This window comes from Rutilus rutilus (assembly GCF_951802725.1).
Source record: "Rutilus rutilus genome assembly, chromosome: 4".
NCBI classification, from domain to species: domain Eukaryota; kingdom Metazoa; phylum Chordata; class Actinopteri; order Cypriniformes; family Leuciscidae; genus Rutilus; species Rutilus rutilus.
This window is the reverse complement of record NC_140212.1, coordinates 2,906,500-2,919,704: the sequence shown is the minus strand read 5'-3', so window position 1 is coordinate 2,919,704 and position 13,205 is coordinate 2,906,500. Positions and strand designations below refer to the sequence as shown.

At 40.5% G+C, this 13,205-nt stretch overlaps 1 protein-coding gene across 33 annotated transcripts in view; it reads right to left on the bottom strand.

The window, feature by feature from the left end:
• Nucleotides 1–13,205, bottom strand: part of plekha5 (pleckstrin homology domain containing, family A member 5) — a 167,133-nt gene that overhangs the window by 43,401 nt on the left and 110,527 nt on the right. For 21 of the 33 annotated variants that reach the window (XM_084407201.1, XM_084407208.1, XM_084407209.1 and 18 more), the window contains 3 exons: nucleotides 3,005–3,125; nucleotides 1,977–2,081; nucleotides 792–864 (listed from right to left, as the gene is read on the bottom strand). In XM_084407201.1, coding sequence (XP_084263327.1) covers nucleotides 792–864; nucleotides 1,977–2,081; nucleotides 3,005–3,125 — 299 coding nt within the window. Of the gene's footprint in view, nucleotides 1–791; nucleotides 865–1,976; nucleotides 2,082–3,004; nucleotides 3,126–8,672; nucleotides 8,712–13,205 lie in introns of all 33 variants that reach the window. The other 12 variants (XM_084407212.1, XM_084407228.1, XM_084407231.1 and 9 more) reach the window with 1 other exon arrangement.

Genomic DNA, 13,205 nt, shown 5'->3' with positions numbered 1-13,205 from the left:
AGTGAACTAGTGCATCATGACTGTGTGCAGTACCAGCTAGTACAGACAGGGGGCGTCAGACTCCTCTGTGATCAGGGCATTCAGTACTACATCAACGACATCCACACCGGTCTTCTTGAGCAACATTTAATCTGACCCGCCGATACAGACTCACAGAAAGACGGATGATATGAACAGACTGAGAGCGCTCTGTGCAGTCTGAGCACGTCTGTTGCGTAGTTCGAATCCTGCTCTGTCTTCTCTGTCAGCCAATAAACAGCCTCGACCCTCATGGGCCCGGCCATGAAAGAGCGATCTGATTGCACTGTCGGACTGGCTAATTGCACAATTTATGGAGATCTAGGAGCGTGTCCTCAGGAGACTTCAGCATGCAGCAGAACCCGTCCAATGAGACACATTTGGACTCAATTTGTTTTGCCTCCTTTCCTTTCTCGCTGAATATGAGTGTTTATTAAAGAGAATACTTGACTATAAACTCTCGAACTTTTAACTGAATCCTCAGTGAACCGAAATCATCACATGGAATCAGAATAATTAAACTGCAAATAATTTCCCTGTTACTGCTCACATAAAGTTCTGATTACAGTAAGCATAAGCAACCTCTAATTCAGCATTATTGCCATGTTAACAGTGCTATGATTTGAAAATAATACCACGTAAAACCCATAGATAGCAGTGCAAGTGTGCCACTTGATCATATAGTGGCATAAGTCAACAGAAACTGCTCTGAGATGAATGTTCGAGCATCAATCCTAGCTCACAAACAACGTAAACGAAGACGCTCGACTCACCTCTGTAGTAGAAGAGGCACATGTCACACAGCACGAACCATCTCTTCTTCCACATCTTCATCCCGGTACTGTCCTGCAAAAGTCCAGAAGCAGCACAACAACTGTCAATCAAACCAGCCGACCAATCACAGTGCATCATGGAGAGCCCCGCCCATTCCAACGCTTGCTTATTTTCCTCACACAGCACCAAATATCTCTCATTTTGTTGAGTTAAATTGCTGCGGTTCTCCAGAGCACAAGCTCATCTCTTTTTTAAGGCGACTCGTTTTTATTTGAGGCATGAATCACATTCATATTCCTCCCTCGTGTTTTACTGTTTGTTGTGTTAATGTTTGCACCGTGTAAGCATGTAAATTTTAATTTCGACAACAAAGCCCGACGATTTTGCTTGTGCTGCGGGAGCAGCTTTGATGGAGTAGTTCGGGGAAGGGGAGAGACCACCTCTGAAGACGTGTTTTTCGTGGAAACTCACTGCTTTCAAAGGAACGCTGGCGCAGCGATCACACACACAAAGACAACATGAAGTTACTGATGCGGCCGTAGCGCTTTGTGTGTTCATTTCACTCTGCCTTTTATGTGAAGCGCTTTTGAAAAAATATGATGCAAAAGCACAAATGTGCCTAGGGAGCCGTGCATGTAATGCATAAAAACAGGCAGATGAAGCTCTGATTGAAACTTATGATGGATATGCTTTTAAGTGCAGTCAAATCTCAGAAAACATGACCATCAGCAACAAAATAACTCTGAGAACATTTACCTCGCTATGCACTTGTTTGTACATGCACTCTGGAAGTACATTAGTGTAACGTGGTAATGCATCTCATTACCATAATGCAAAACACATTATACTTATATAAATATAATTACATTTAATAAAATATATTTTTGACTGAAACTTTTTTTTTTAATGAGTATGCAAATAATGTTATAATGCAAAACTTATTTCTATGATGCTATATATTTTTTCCTGTTGAGGCACATAAGAGTCCCGATATCATTACCGTAATGCATAACTGAAAAATAAAATAAAGTGAAATGAAATAAAACGGGATAATTGATACTTTTTCGGTTTTTGCATTACAGTAATGAGACTGAATGTGCAGAAATGTCATGAAAACAATGTGATAATGCAAAAAACATGTCGATTTTTCCACGAGATTCTCGTAAGATGCTGGAGTCACACACCTGTTTGTAAAGCCAGCCGTTTTTCACCACCGGAGCGTTGGGGTTCCTCCTGATGGAGTTGGACCTCTTCCCAAAGTTGTGGACTTTCTTTGAGGACCTGGATGGCTGCGAACAGCGCAAGAGGAGATTATTCTGAGAAATGACACTTCCGAGGACTCGAGCTCGCCCGTATACATTATTCAGTGTTCGAGTTGTGAATAATTACAACTTACTAGTGAAGTCGTTTAGTGGAGCTGAGAAAACGAGTGCAAGGCATGCATTATGAATCGACGGCACTTACGAACCCTTAGAAAGTTAAAAAGTGTCTTAACAGAAGCCACAACACATGGGCAACAATAACAATACGCGGAAGAGGCGAGTTTATCTGTCATTCATCTCGCTCTGATGAGACACAATCATACAGACCGGCAAGTCGCTGATCTCTGGACTTCGATTGTTCATTATGATAATAAATCATAGGTCTCATTTCATCATCTTAGAGTCAAACTAACATTTCTTCCTGACAAACAAACTACTATAATCATGCCTTGTGAAATGTATGCGTTTATGTATTTGTGTGCATATTCATTGATTTATTTGAGAAATAATCCAAACCACATCCATTCATGAATTGTTTATCTTGTTTGGGTGTTTTTATGTGATAAATAGTTTAGAGATATGGTAAGTTGTCTGAAAGACTAGTTGAGTAGTATTTTGAAAGACTTGAATATTGAGGTTTAGGAACATCTCTAAGGCAGAGTTTCCATCCACATATTTTTATGCATTAAAAATGCAGGATGGAAAAACAAGATGCGAATCAAATTTACTGAATGCGCTTAAAATATCTGCAATGCTCGCTTGGGATGGATATCTAACTAGCTGCCCATGCATTTTTATGATACTCTATATCAAATCAAGCAAAGACAATGAAGCAAATGTCCAGTAATGAGGACAATAATTGGTCTAGATGCTATTGATGCATGATGGGACAGTCCAATCTGTCACGCTGGAACTAGGCCAAGGTCAGTGAGTTAGTGTGTGTGGCTCACTCTGGTTGTGGGACTGCTGGGATGTGTGGTGTAGTCTGAGCCGCCCGTGTAGTTCGACGCTTCGCTCATGGTGCTGGTTGGACGTTCTTTCTTCTCGGCCTCTGGTGCTTTGGTCGCTGGTCTGGAAGAGGAGGAGGAGGAGAAGAAGAAAGAAGGAGAGATGCCGGGGGAAGAAAAGAGGAGGAACATCAAAAATGTATCTTCTTTGCACATAATTCAGACCTGTAGGAATATTCTGGGTTGTTTATTTTATCTACTGCATGCTGTCTATTACCACAGACAATTATTTATTCAAATGCCTTTACAGCAAAGAAACTCACAACGGATGCAAATGAGAAATGCAATATTAACTCTATATAAAATACTGTGGAATAAGTCCCACCTTCTGAACAAAAAGAGCTATTCGCCAAATGGTAAAGTCATTGCGTCAGCCTTTAGAAGCTTAGATGCGCTTTATGTCATGATTTAAGGCGAGATACGGCAGGCAACAACATAGATTTTTCATGCAGTGGTCAGTTTTGAGATTTTGGGCTAGTTTACGCCTTTAATATGTGTTCTTTCAAGCTGCTATAAAGAAAACTTTGAAAATATACATTTAGATGTTTATTTTATTACATTTTGTTTACTTGCGGCAGTAAGTTTCTCCCGAATTTACCAGGAAGTTAGCATTCCAGCGCTGTCATGACCGGTATCGTTGTGAAGCTCTGAGTCTCCTGCACAACGCTATGTAACCCAAATATGGGCATTTCCTTTCTATCAGTAACCAATCGTGAATGTCCAAAGGGGGATTTAAAGCTATTTAAATCTTTAACTGCCGTTTTCTCAAAATGAGTTTTTTGTCGTTCTCCGGTACGAACATCTCAGCCTATGCAGCACCTGTGCACACCAAACTTTCCAGTTATACACTTAGCAGTATTCTGAAGATATTTTCAGAGGGATTTGTTAATAAATCATTCCTGACCTGATTTATGTGACATTTTAAGCAAAAAAATATGTCGAAAATCGATTTTTTAAGGCTATGGACAGTATATTTTGATTTCCTAGGTAATGAAAGCATATATCCTGAAATCCCTCTGATTTTATTTTTTTCAATCTTGTGTGTAAACAAAATGAAAAAAGAATTTTGCACCTGGCTTTATCATATGTTCAGATCTATCTACCGAAAATATATGCAAAATCGTGCACATTTAATGAGATAATGCATAATTTGCATAATTAAACATACAAATTTCAAAAACTTGTAATACATTTTTTTTATACACTTGTGTAAGTAACCAACTGAGGAAGTTTCATGGTGATATCTATTATTTTAAAATGTTACCCTACTCACCTGTAGTGTCTCGCCTTAAGCATTTAGAAACACAATTTATAGAGACAGAGCGCAACGCGTCATAATCTGAAGGCCACGCCCACCAAGGGGGAAAACAAACCAACCGTCTCCATTGACTTTGCATTGCGAGAGGCTGCCTCCTTGTCATTTCTTGCTTCTAACAAAAGACAGAAAAATGCCTAAAAGCTGCTGTGTGACAAGATGTACAGCAAACAAGCTAAGAAACCCAGAAATAAGTTTTCATAAGCTGTCGACCCCAAAAAACGAGCGTTTGAGGACATAAAAGTGGATACAGGCTGGAACGAATGGGTAAATTGTGGGATCCTGACACTCAGTATGCACTAAAAATAAACTACGTGTGCAGTAAGTTAAACATTTGGTCACTGGTGAGTCAAATATCCAAATGTCAGTTTTATATATTATATTTCTGTAAGATAAACTATCCTGTGTAGCCGATTACGGTCTCCTCCAGTGGACGTACGTTAGTTCTCAGAGTAATGAGACACGTGACGCTCTGTCTCAACTGCCTGTATCCACTTTAATGTCCTAAACACTCGTTGTTTGGGGGTCGAGAGCTAATAAAAACTTATTTCTGGGTTTCTTAGCTTGTTTGCTGTACAGCTTGTCACACAGCAGCTTTTAGGCATTTTTCTGTCTTTTGTTAGAAGCAAGAAATGACAAGGAGGCAGCCTCTCGCAATGCAAAGTCAAAATACCTAAATACGCCTAAATACGCTCTGTCTCTATGAGACTTTTGTAGTCAGATTTCATTGGTGATTTCAAATATTACATTTATTTAATGGTTTTACTTAATGCATATGACATTTCCAAATACATACTATGCGTTCACTAGAACCATATCACTGCAGATGCATTTACCAATTAATTTTCACCCACTAAGGAAGCTTGTTTGTGGCAATCGACAGCATGCACCTGACATCAGGTTTAAAATAACCAGGAAAACTGGGTGCATGCCGAGCGACTGCTGTGCAGATGAGTGAGGAAAAGATCTTGAGCTTCTTCTGCGAAACACTCAAGGAGTTTGGGCTGTAAACTGCTGTTTTAGTCAGAGCACTTCGGCATTGAGACAGAAAGAGAAAGACAGAAAGGAAAGGGAAAAAATCGAGGAGACCGGCCCCATGCATCAAAGCAATTACTCACTCCACGTCTCCGCTGATCTACTCCCACACAATTGACATCCTTAAATGGCCTGCCAGCTCCGGGTCTGACATACCGCATTCGCACTTTATGACCAAGTCAAGCTGAAGGGCAAGAGCAAAAACCGAAGGCCAGAAAAATCAAGGTTTTAAACCGAATGTCACGCCAGGACAGACCACAGCCTTATTTAACGAAAGTGAAGAAAAAACACAATACATATGGGCATAAACCCTTGAAATCCCATGACACACGGATGCTGAATCGGGAGCCGGATCGGAGAGGCATTGTCCCGCGGGGTTGGCCTATATTCTGACGCTACGGTAGAGCGACGACGTCTCGGGATAGCGCTGCTATCTGGAGCAAGGGAGAGGAGAGAACACCAGGGTAAAAAATAAAGCTGTCTGGCTTCTGGGTCAACTCGCAAAAAAAAGAAAACACTTTCTTTTCACAAAATGGCTGAATATTAGCTCCGATTAAACCGATAAATCGAGTCTCCCACATGCACTGAGTCAGGAGGTTAAATATTGTTATGCTCTTATTATAACTGCATGTAGAAAAAATTATTCTGCTAAACAACTTAGACAGAAAAAAATAAAGTTATGCAGGGTTTGAGGGTGAGAAAATTGATTTTTTTTGTCTGAACTATTTCTTTACCTCGGATAATTTGCACGGGTGCCTGCCTTTTGACACAAGCATCTGATTTTGTGTTGGAAACAAACACAAAGAGACTCATTGTGAGATGTAGTCATGCACACACCAGCACCGCAGAGAGAGATGAGAAAGTACAAAACACACTACACCGCTATCCTGGGTCACGCAGACCCGAGTACGACCTTCCAGGCCGCTGATCTCAAATTAAATTGAGCATTCAACACGGCTATTAGCGTTCATTAATTAATCTCTTCTGAAATAATGAGCTTTAGCGTGCGCTCGGTGGCCATCGCTCGCTTGACATCTGACGGCGTCTTCAGAGGAGGAGTGGCAGCGAGTGTGAAATTAGCCCGATGTCACCCGGCTAAACCGCGCTGAATCCAGAGATAATTGACGGAGGAGTTCGGATGGGTTTGTGGGATGGACGGGCACCGGCACCGACTGGAGGTCATCAGCTAAAATGAGTGAGTCATGCTAGCCTTAAAAACACACCGTTTCTCTCTCACAGCCTTCAACTCGTGCTTTTCCTTCACGAGAGCATCATTAGAGGAGGTTAAACTCGACAGCCTCGAGGAACATTAAAGGGCTCGTCGGATGCAATAATTTGCATATAAATTTGTGCGTGTGGTTGTGGACACAGCCACCATACAATTAAAAAAATCTATTTTTTTTAATCCTCAAAAAGTCTAAACACTCTGATTTTCTGAGCACTGTGATGTCATAATGCTCATGCTCCGCCCACAAGCGCTGTCCCGTATTAGCATATTCACGCCCTCAGCCAATCGACACCCCCCCATGGAGTGAGCAGTTGCTCATTATCATTTAAAGAGACATGCACCGAAACGGGTCGCTGTGGACACGGCTGTGTTTGAGGAGGTAAAAAGGGTGTTTTACACAAACATTGAGGAATTTTAATCAAAGTATATTACAAACTTTACATGAACAACCTACAGAATCAAGCCAACTTGTGGAAAATGGGCATCCGATGACCCCTTTAAGAAAATATCACAAAACTGGTCTTATTGGATTCATTTCCCAATGTTAGACCTGGAAAATCTAACTTTTTTATATTTTTTTTAAAGGTGTTGAAGTCATCCAGAAATTATGCTCACAAAAACATTTGGGCGGGACATGATTTTATCCATCAGGAATTGATTGGAAACAGAAAAAAAAAATGTCTACATATGGTCATTCAAGGGGATTGGTTGAAAAATGAGAGGGATTTGTGATGTCATACAGAAAGGAAAGTAGTTTCAGAGGAGGAACAAAGTAATATATTTTATTATTATGAAGACAAACATTTTTCTACATAATAATGTGAATCATTTAAAATAAGACCAGGAACATCTGATAAAAATAGAAAATAATACATTTTATGATTTCATGACTTTAATGACTAAATCTAAACCTTATCTCTAAATATTATATTTAGAGATCTCTAAATACTACAGTACATTAAGATATTATATATCAATAATATTAATCTATACTAGAGTAATAGTAACTATATTACTATATATACACAGTATAGTAATAGTAAATATATTGATACGTTTTTATTTTTGTTTTCAGTTTCGTTTTAATTTGAGTTAAAGTTCCATTACTTTTGTTGTGCAAAATGTGTTTTTATTATGAATAATATTTACACACTTTTTTGCATAATTTCAGGGGGGTGACGTTTTAGTATTCATCAAGTCTTTGTTAATAATATCATACAATAACCCGCTCTAAAGGCCTCAATTGCTGTCCTACTTTGCATCCCAGATGTTACCTCAAAAAAACTGACAGGTAAAGCAGAATTCTGGGGGTTTTTTTAGGCATCTTGGCTCCGGAAATCAATGTCAGAATGAGGAAAGCGGGCCTCTAGGACACAGTCAGCTAAATTTTCCCCATCTTGGATGCTTTCAGGACAACATTATCTCATTGTCCCAGTTAAACGCTTGACATTTCAGAGCTATTTCCAATGGTGTGTTTTGTTCTGAAAGTGGAGTCACTATCTAGCAGACAAAATCTAGCATCGTTCTCAATCTAACGGGAGGCCACCGGGGGCGCGTGTACGTCAAGCCCCGTGACGGCGCGTGTTAAGCTGTGACTCGTGACGAATGAGTGTTTCATCTCCGTCCAGCGCTTGACGGGACTGTGTACGGACTGAGAGTGCTCCGTCTCGTCGAGATGCGTGGGATTACGGGACCCCTGCCGAAGCGGCGGAGGACAACATAATTCATTTCTGACTGAGAGCGACCGCCCGCTCCCCACAAGGAGATGTTTCATGTTTCATATGCAACGTGGGTAAGACAAATCGGACGGCACACATAAATCTTGCATATCTCCACATTAGCGATGCATAGCAGAATATCAGGCAATTCAGTTCAAATACTTGCCTTGGGTTAGTGTTTGAGCAGAATTAATGAGACAGAATGGCAAAACAACCAGAGATGAGATGAATGGAGGCTCTGCAGCTCAAAAGAAGCGGATGAGGTTTAAGAGAACAGATGACAAAAAAAAAAAGGGCTTCCCTGCAAAGCATTACCTGTTTAAAACAGGATGGACAAGTTTCCCACAATTCAGGCTAGAAAACAGAAAAAAAGGAGAGAAGATGAACCGAAAAGCGTAATCATTTTGGGTTTGAAACAACTCAGAAGCAAATTATAGTTCACCAGAAACTCAATGAAAGGAAGATTCATGGAAAATCCAGATAAAACCAGATTTAGACTCTGGTTTTATGTGGTTTCTGCTGTAGGTGGTCATTAACTAAAATGGATGACCAACTTGACCACCTTCAGCGGACTGACTTGGATTTTCCTAATGTTAGAGAACAAAAAAAACTAACAAAAAGAGAAATAATAAAAAGAGAAAAAGGAGTGAAGGTTGTGGAATAAATTATAATGGAGCAGAAATGCTAGCCTCAAGATAGCGGACTCTCCCCTAATGACACTAATTGTTTTGTGTTTAATTACACAGAGTTTCCCCCTAAAACCCACGGTCACCTCACGGGCCCGATTCATCTCAGCTGGACTTCTGTTGCTGAAGGCGTCTCAATCTGTCAAGCATCACCCTTCAGATAAACTAGCCTTGTAAACCTGCCATCACTCGCAGGAGAACATGCTAATGCATGCAGGTAATTAAGGGTGTTTCGTTACCATCATGTTTGTTAAAACACTGATATTACAGTATCAGATTTTAATATGACCATTTATTCTTAATAATACAGACTTACTTACAAAAATCCATTATAAAAATGCAAAAAAATTTTTTTATGAAATATGATATTTGAAAATTTTATATGAAAATTATATTAAATTATATAAAAAAAAGCAAATCATTTCAAAATGTATTGTGTGAAAGATGACTATTTTATTGCGTGTCATTTCTAACCAACTTGTAATAATTGTTTAAATGATGCAAAAAATATGTAAATATTCAATATTTGTGTGTATTTAGCACAAATAATAATAAAAATGTCATTTTATACAAAAAGTGTTTCAAATGTAATTTCCATCACATAATGCTATTAAACATACTACATAATTTGACATGTCATGGAAATTACATATTGGTGAAAATGTTTTTTTTTAAAGAACTCAGAATACACTGTTGGACTAATATTAAATATTCAATAAAGTATTTTGTAATAAAGTATTGTTCAAAGAAATTTGATTAAAAATCACTGTACTAGCAATTAAATCTTAAAATCTATAATATATATTTTTTTAATCTGGGCATTTTAGGGAAAAAAAAAAAGTATTTACATAGATATATAACAAAGTAGGCATAAAAATAGTTGAAGAAACACCCAAATATGAGTGCATGGTAAATTGTTTGAGTAATCGAGGGCGTCTGAAGCTTTACTCAGAGTTGTTCCGGCACAGCGAGTGCTATTGTGGCGCACACCAGCCTCATATATCAACAGACTGCCACAATAATGAGGAAATATGAGGATGTGACCGCGCAAATTAATGAGGTTCCACCGTGACGATGAGAAACGAGGGCACTTCAGGCCACAGTTGTGTAGTCGCCGTGTAGTGAAAGTGACTGCGTCTCGCTGTCGGAGCGAGGGCTGTGTGATTCTCGTTAGGGTGAGAGGAAACCAACAGAACGGGGTCGTGGGCTTCTGTAACCCTGTTATCATGAAGGCAACATTTATATTGAATATTCCCTAGCAGATGAATCAAGTATCTGTCTGTCTGTCTGTCTGTCTGTCTGTCTGTCTGTCTGTCTGTCTGTCTGTCTATCTATCTATCTATCTGTCTATCTATCTATCAATCACTCCCATGTTAGTCTTTATGGACACAATAATGCCAATTCAATATTTGATTGGATTATATAAGGGATTTTGTAAGGAATGTTGTGGGGAAACTGGCGTTCTCTAACCGTCTCCTGCTGTTGATTTGTACGGGGCAGACGCATCAATCTCCTCGACTGACGATACTCTGGAAAAGTTTACTGTCCAGCTGATTAAGACAAATCAATGGCCTTAAAAAACCCAGTCTGAAACGTGAAGGGAATCTGAGGCTTGAGGAGCTGAATGTCACAAAAAATTAAAGTGCCCCTATTATGCTGTTTTAAAGGTGTCTAATTTTGTTTCGGAGTCTCCTACAGTTGGTTTACATGCATCCAATGTCAAAAAACACTTTCATTTACTCATAATATACATTGCAGCATCACCTCTTTTCTCACAGTGTCTGAAACCCTTCAATCAAGGATTCGGTCTCTATAAACCCCGCCTTTCTGAGAGCGTCCTCTGCTCTGATTGGTCAGATGACCCAGTCTGTTGTGATTGTTCTACTCTGCCCTGATTGGTCAGATGACCCAGTCCGTTGTGATTGTTCTACTCTGCCCTGATTGGCCAGATGACCCAGTCTGTTGTGATTGGTCAACTCTATTATAATTGGTCAGATGACCCAGTCCGTTGTGATTGTTCTACTCTGCCCTGATTGGTCAGATGACCCAGTCTGTTGTGATTGGTCCACTCTACTATGATTGGTCAGATGACCCAGTCCGTTGTGATTGGTCTACTCTGCCCTGATTGGTCAGATGACCCAGTCCGTTGTGATTGTTCTACTCTGCCCTGATTGGTCAGATGACCCAGTCTGTTGTGATTGTTCTACTCTGCCCTGATTGGTCAGATGACCAAGTCTGTTGTGATTGGTCCACTCTACTATGATTGGTCAGATGACCCAGTCCGTTGTGATTGGTCTACTCTGCCCTGATTGGTCAGATGACCCAGTCCGTTGTGATTGTTCTACTCTGCCCTGATTGGTCAGATGACCCAGTCTGTTGTGATTGTTCTACTCTGCCCTGATTGGTCAGATGACCCAGTCTGTTGTGATTGGTCTACTCTGCCCTGATTGGTCAGATGGCCCAGTCTGTTGTGATTGGTCTACTCTGCTCTGATTGGTCAGATGACCCAGTCTGTTGTGATTGGTCTACTCTGCCCTGATTGGTCAGATGACTCAGTCCGTTGTGATTGTTCTACTCTGCCCTGATTGGCCAGATGACCCAGTCTGTTGTGATTGGTCAACTCTATTATAATTGGTCAGATGACCCAGTCCGTTGTGATTGTTCTACTCTGCCCTGATTGGTCAGATGACCCAGTCTGTTGTGATTGGTCCACTCTACTATGATTGGTCAGATGACCCAGTCTGTTGTGATTGGTCTACTCTGCCCTGATTGGTCAGATGGCCCAGTCTGTTGTGATTGTTCTACTCTGCCCTGATTGGTCAGATGACCCAGTCTGTTGTGATTGGTCCACTCTACTATGATTGGTCAGATGACCCAGTCCGTTGTGATTGGTCTACTCTGCCCTGATTGGTCAGATGACCCAGTCCGTTGTGATTGTTCTACTCTGCCCTGATTGGTCAGATGACCCAGTCTGTTGTGATTGTTCTACTCTGCCCTGATTGGTCAGATGACCAAGTCTGTTGTGATTGGTCCACTCTACTATGATTGGTCAGATGACCCAGTCCGTTGTGATTGGTCTACTCTGCCCTGATTGGTCAGATGACCCAGTCCGTTGTGATTGTTCTACTCTGCCCTGATTGGTCAGATGACCCAGTCTGTTGTGATTGTTCTACTCTGCCCTGATTGGTCAGATGACCCAGTCTGTTGTGATTGGTCTACTCTGCCCTGATTGGTCAGATGGCCCAGTCTGTTGTGATTGGTCTACTCTGCTCTGATTGGTCAGATGACCCAGTCTGTTGTGATTGGTCTACTCTGCCCTGATTGGTCAGATGGCCCAGTCCATTGTGATTGTTCTACTTTTCCCTGATTGGTCAGATGACCCAGTCTGTTGTGATTGGTCTACTCTGCCCTGATTGGTCAGATGACTCAGTCCGTTATGACTGGTCTAAAACCAGGGATCCCACACCTTGGTTAACTTCAAATTCAAGGACCTTTCAAGGACTTTCCAGGTCCAATACTCTCAAATTCAAGGACTTAATGTAGGGACAGATTTCAAGTGAGAGCAAGGTTACATCGTGTTACCTTTTAAGATACATTGTTACAGTTTTGCGCGCGTGAACATCATGGCAACGTACAACACAAAGTACCTCCACGGGAAACACTTAGCGTAATGCGTAAATGCGGGTAACTAAGGTAAATCCAGCAAGCTAATATGCATTGGCCACGACGTGTTGACGAAATAACACATTAGCGGACCGGAGGGAATAATATGGAATTGTTTTTCCAGAAAACTTCTTACACAAAATAAATTCAAGCACTTTCAAGGGCCTGTATCTATGTGTGTTTATTTTCAAAAACTTTCCAGGGCCTTGAATTTTTTTTGTCAGATTCACAAACTTTCAAGGATTTCAAGGACCCGTGGGAACCCTGTAAAACATGTGATTAAAACGCTCATTAACATACCTAAAACAACTCTTACTTTCTATGGATGTTTTTTTTTTTTTTTTTTTTTACACTTTTCAGATTTTTTATTGCAAAATCGGCAACAACCTTCCCTCAAAATCTGGTTGCAAGCGACAAACCAATCAACAAAACCACAGATCTTGATCTCTACGGTATTTTTGCAGTAAACGCAAAGCAAGATCAAGGCCTCGGAGTGAAG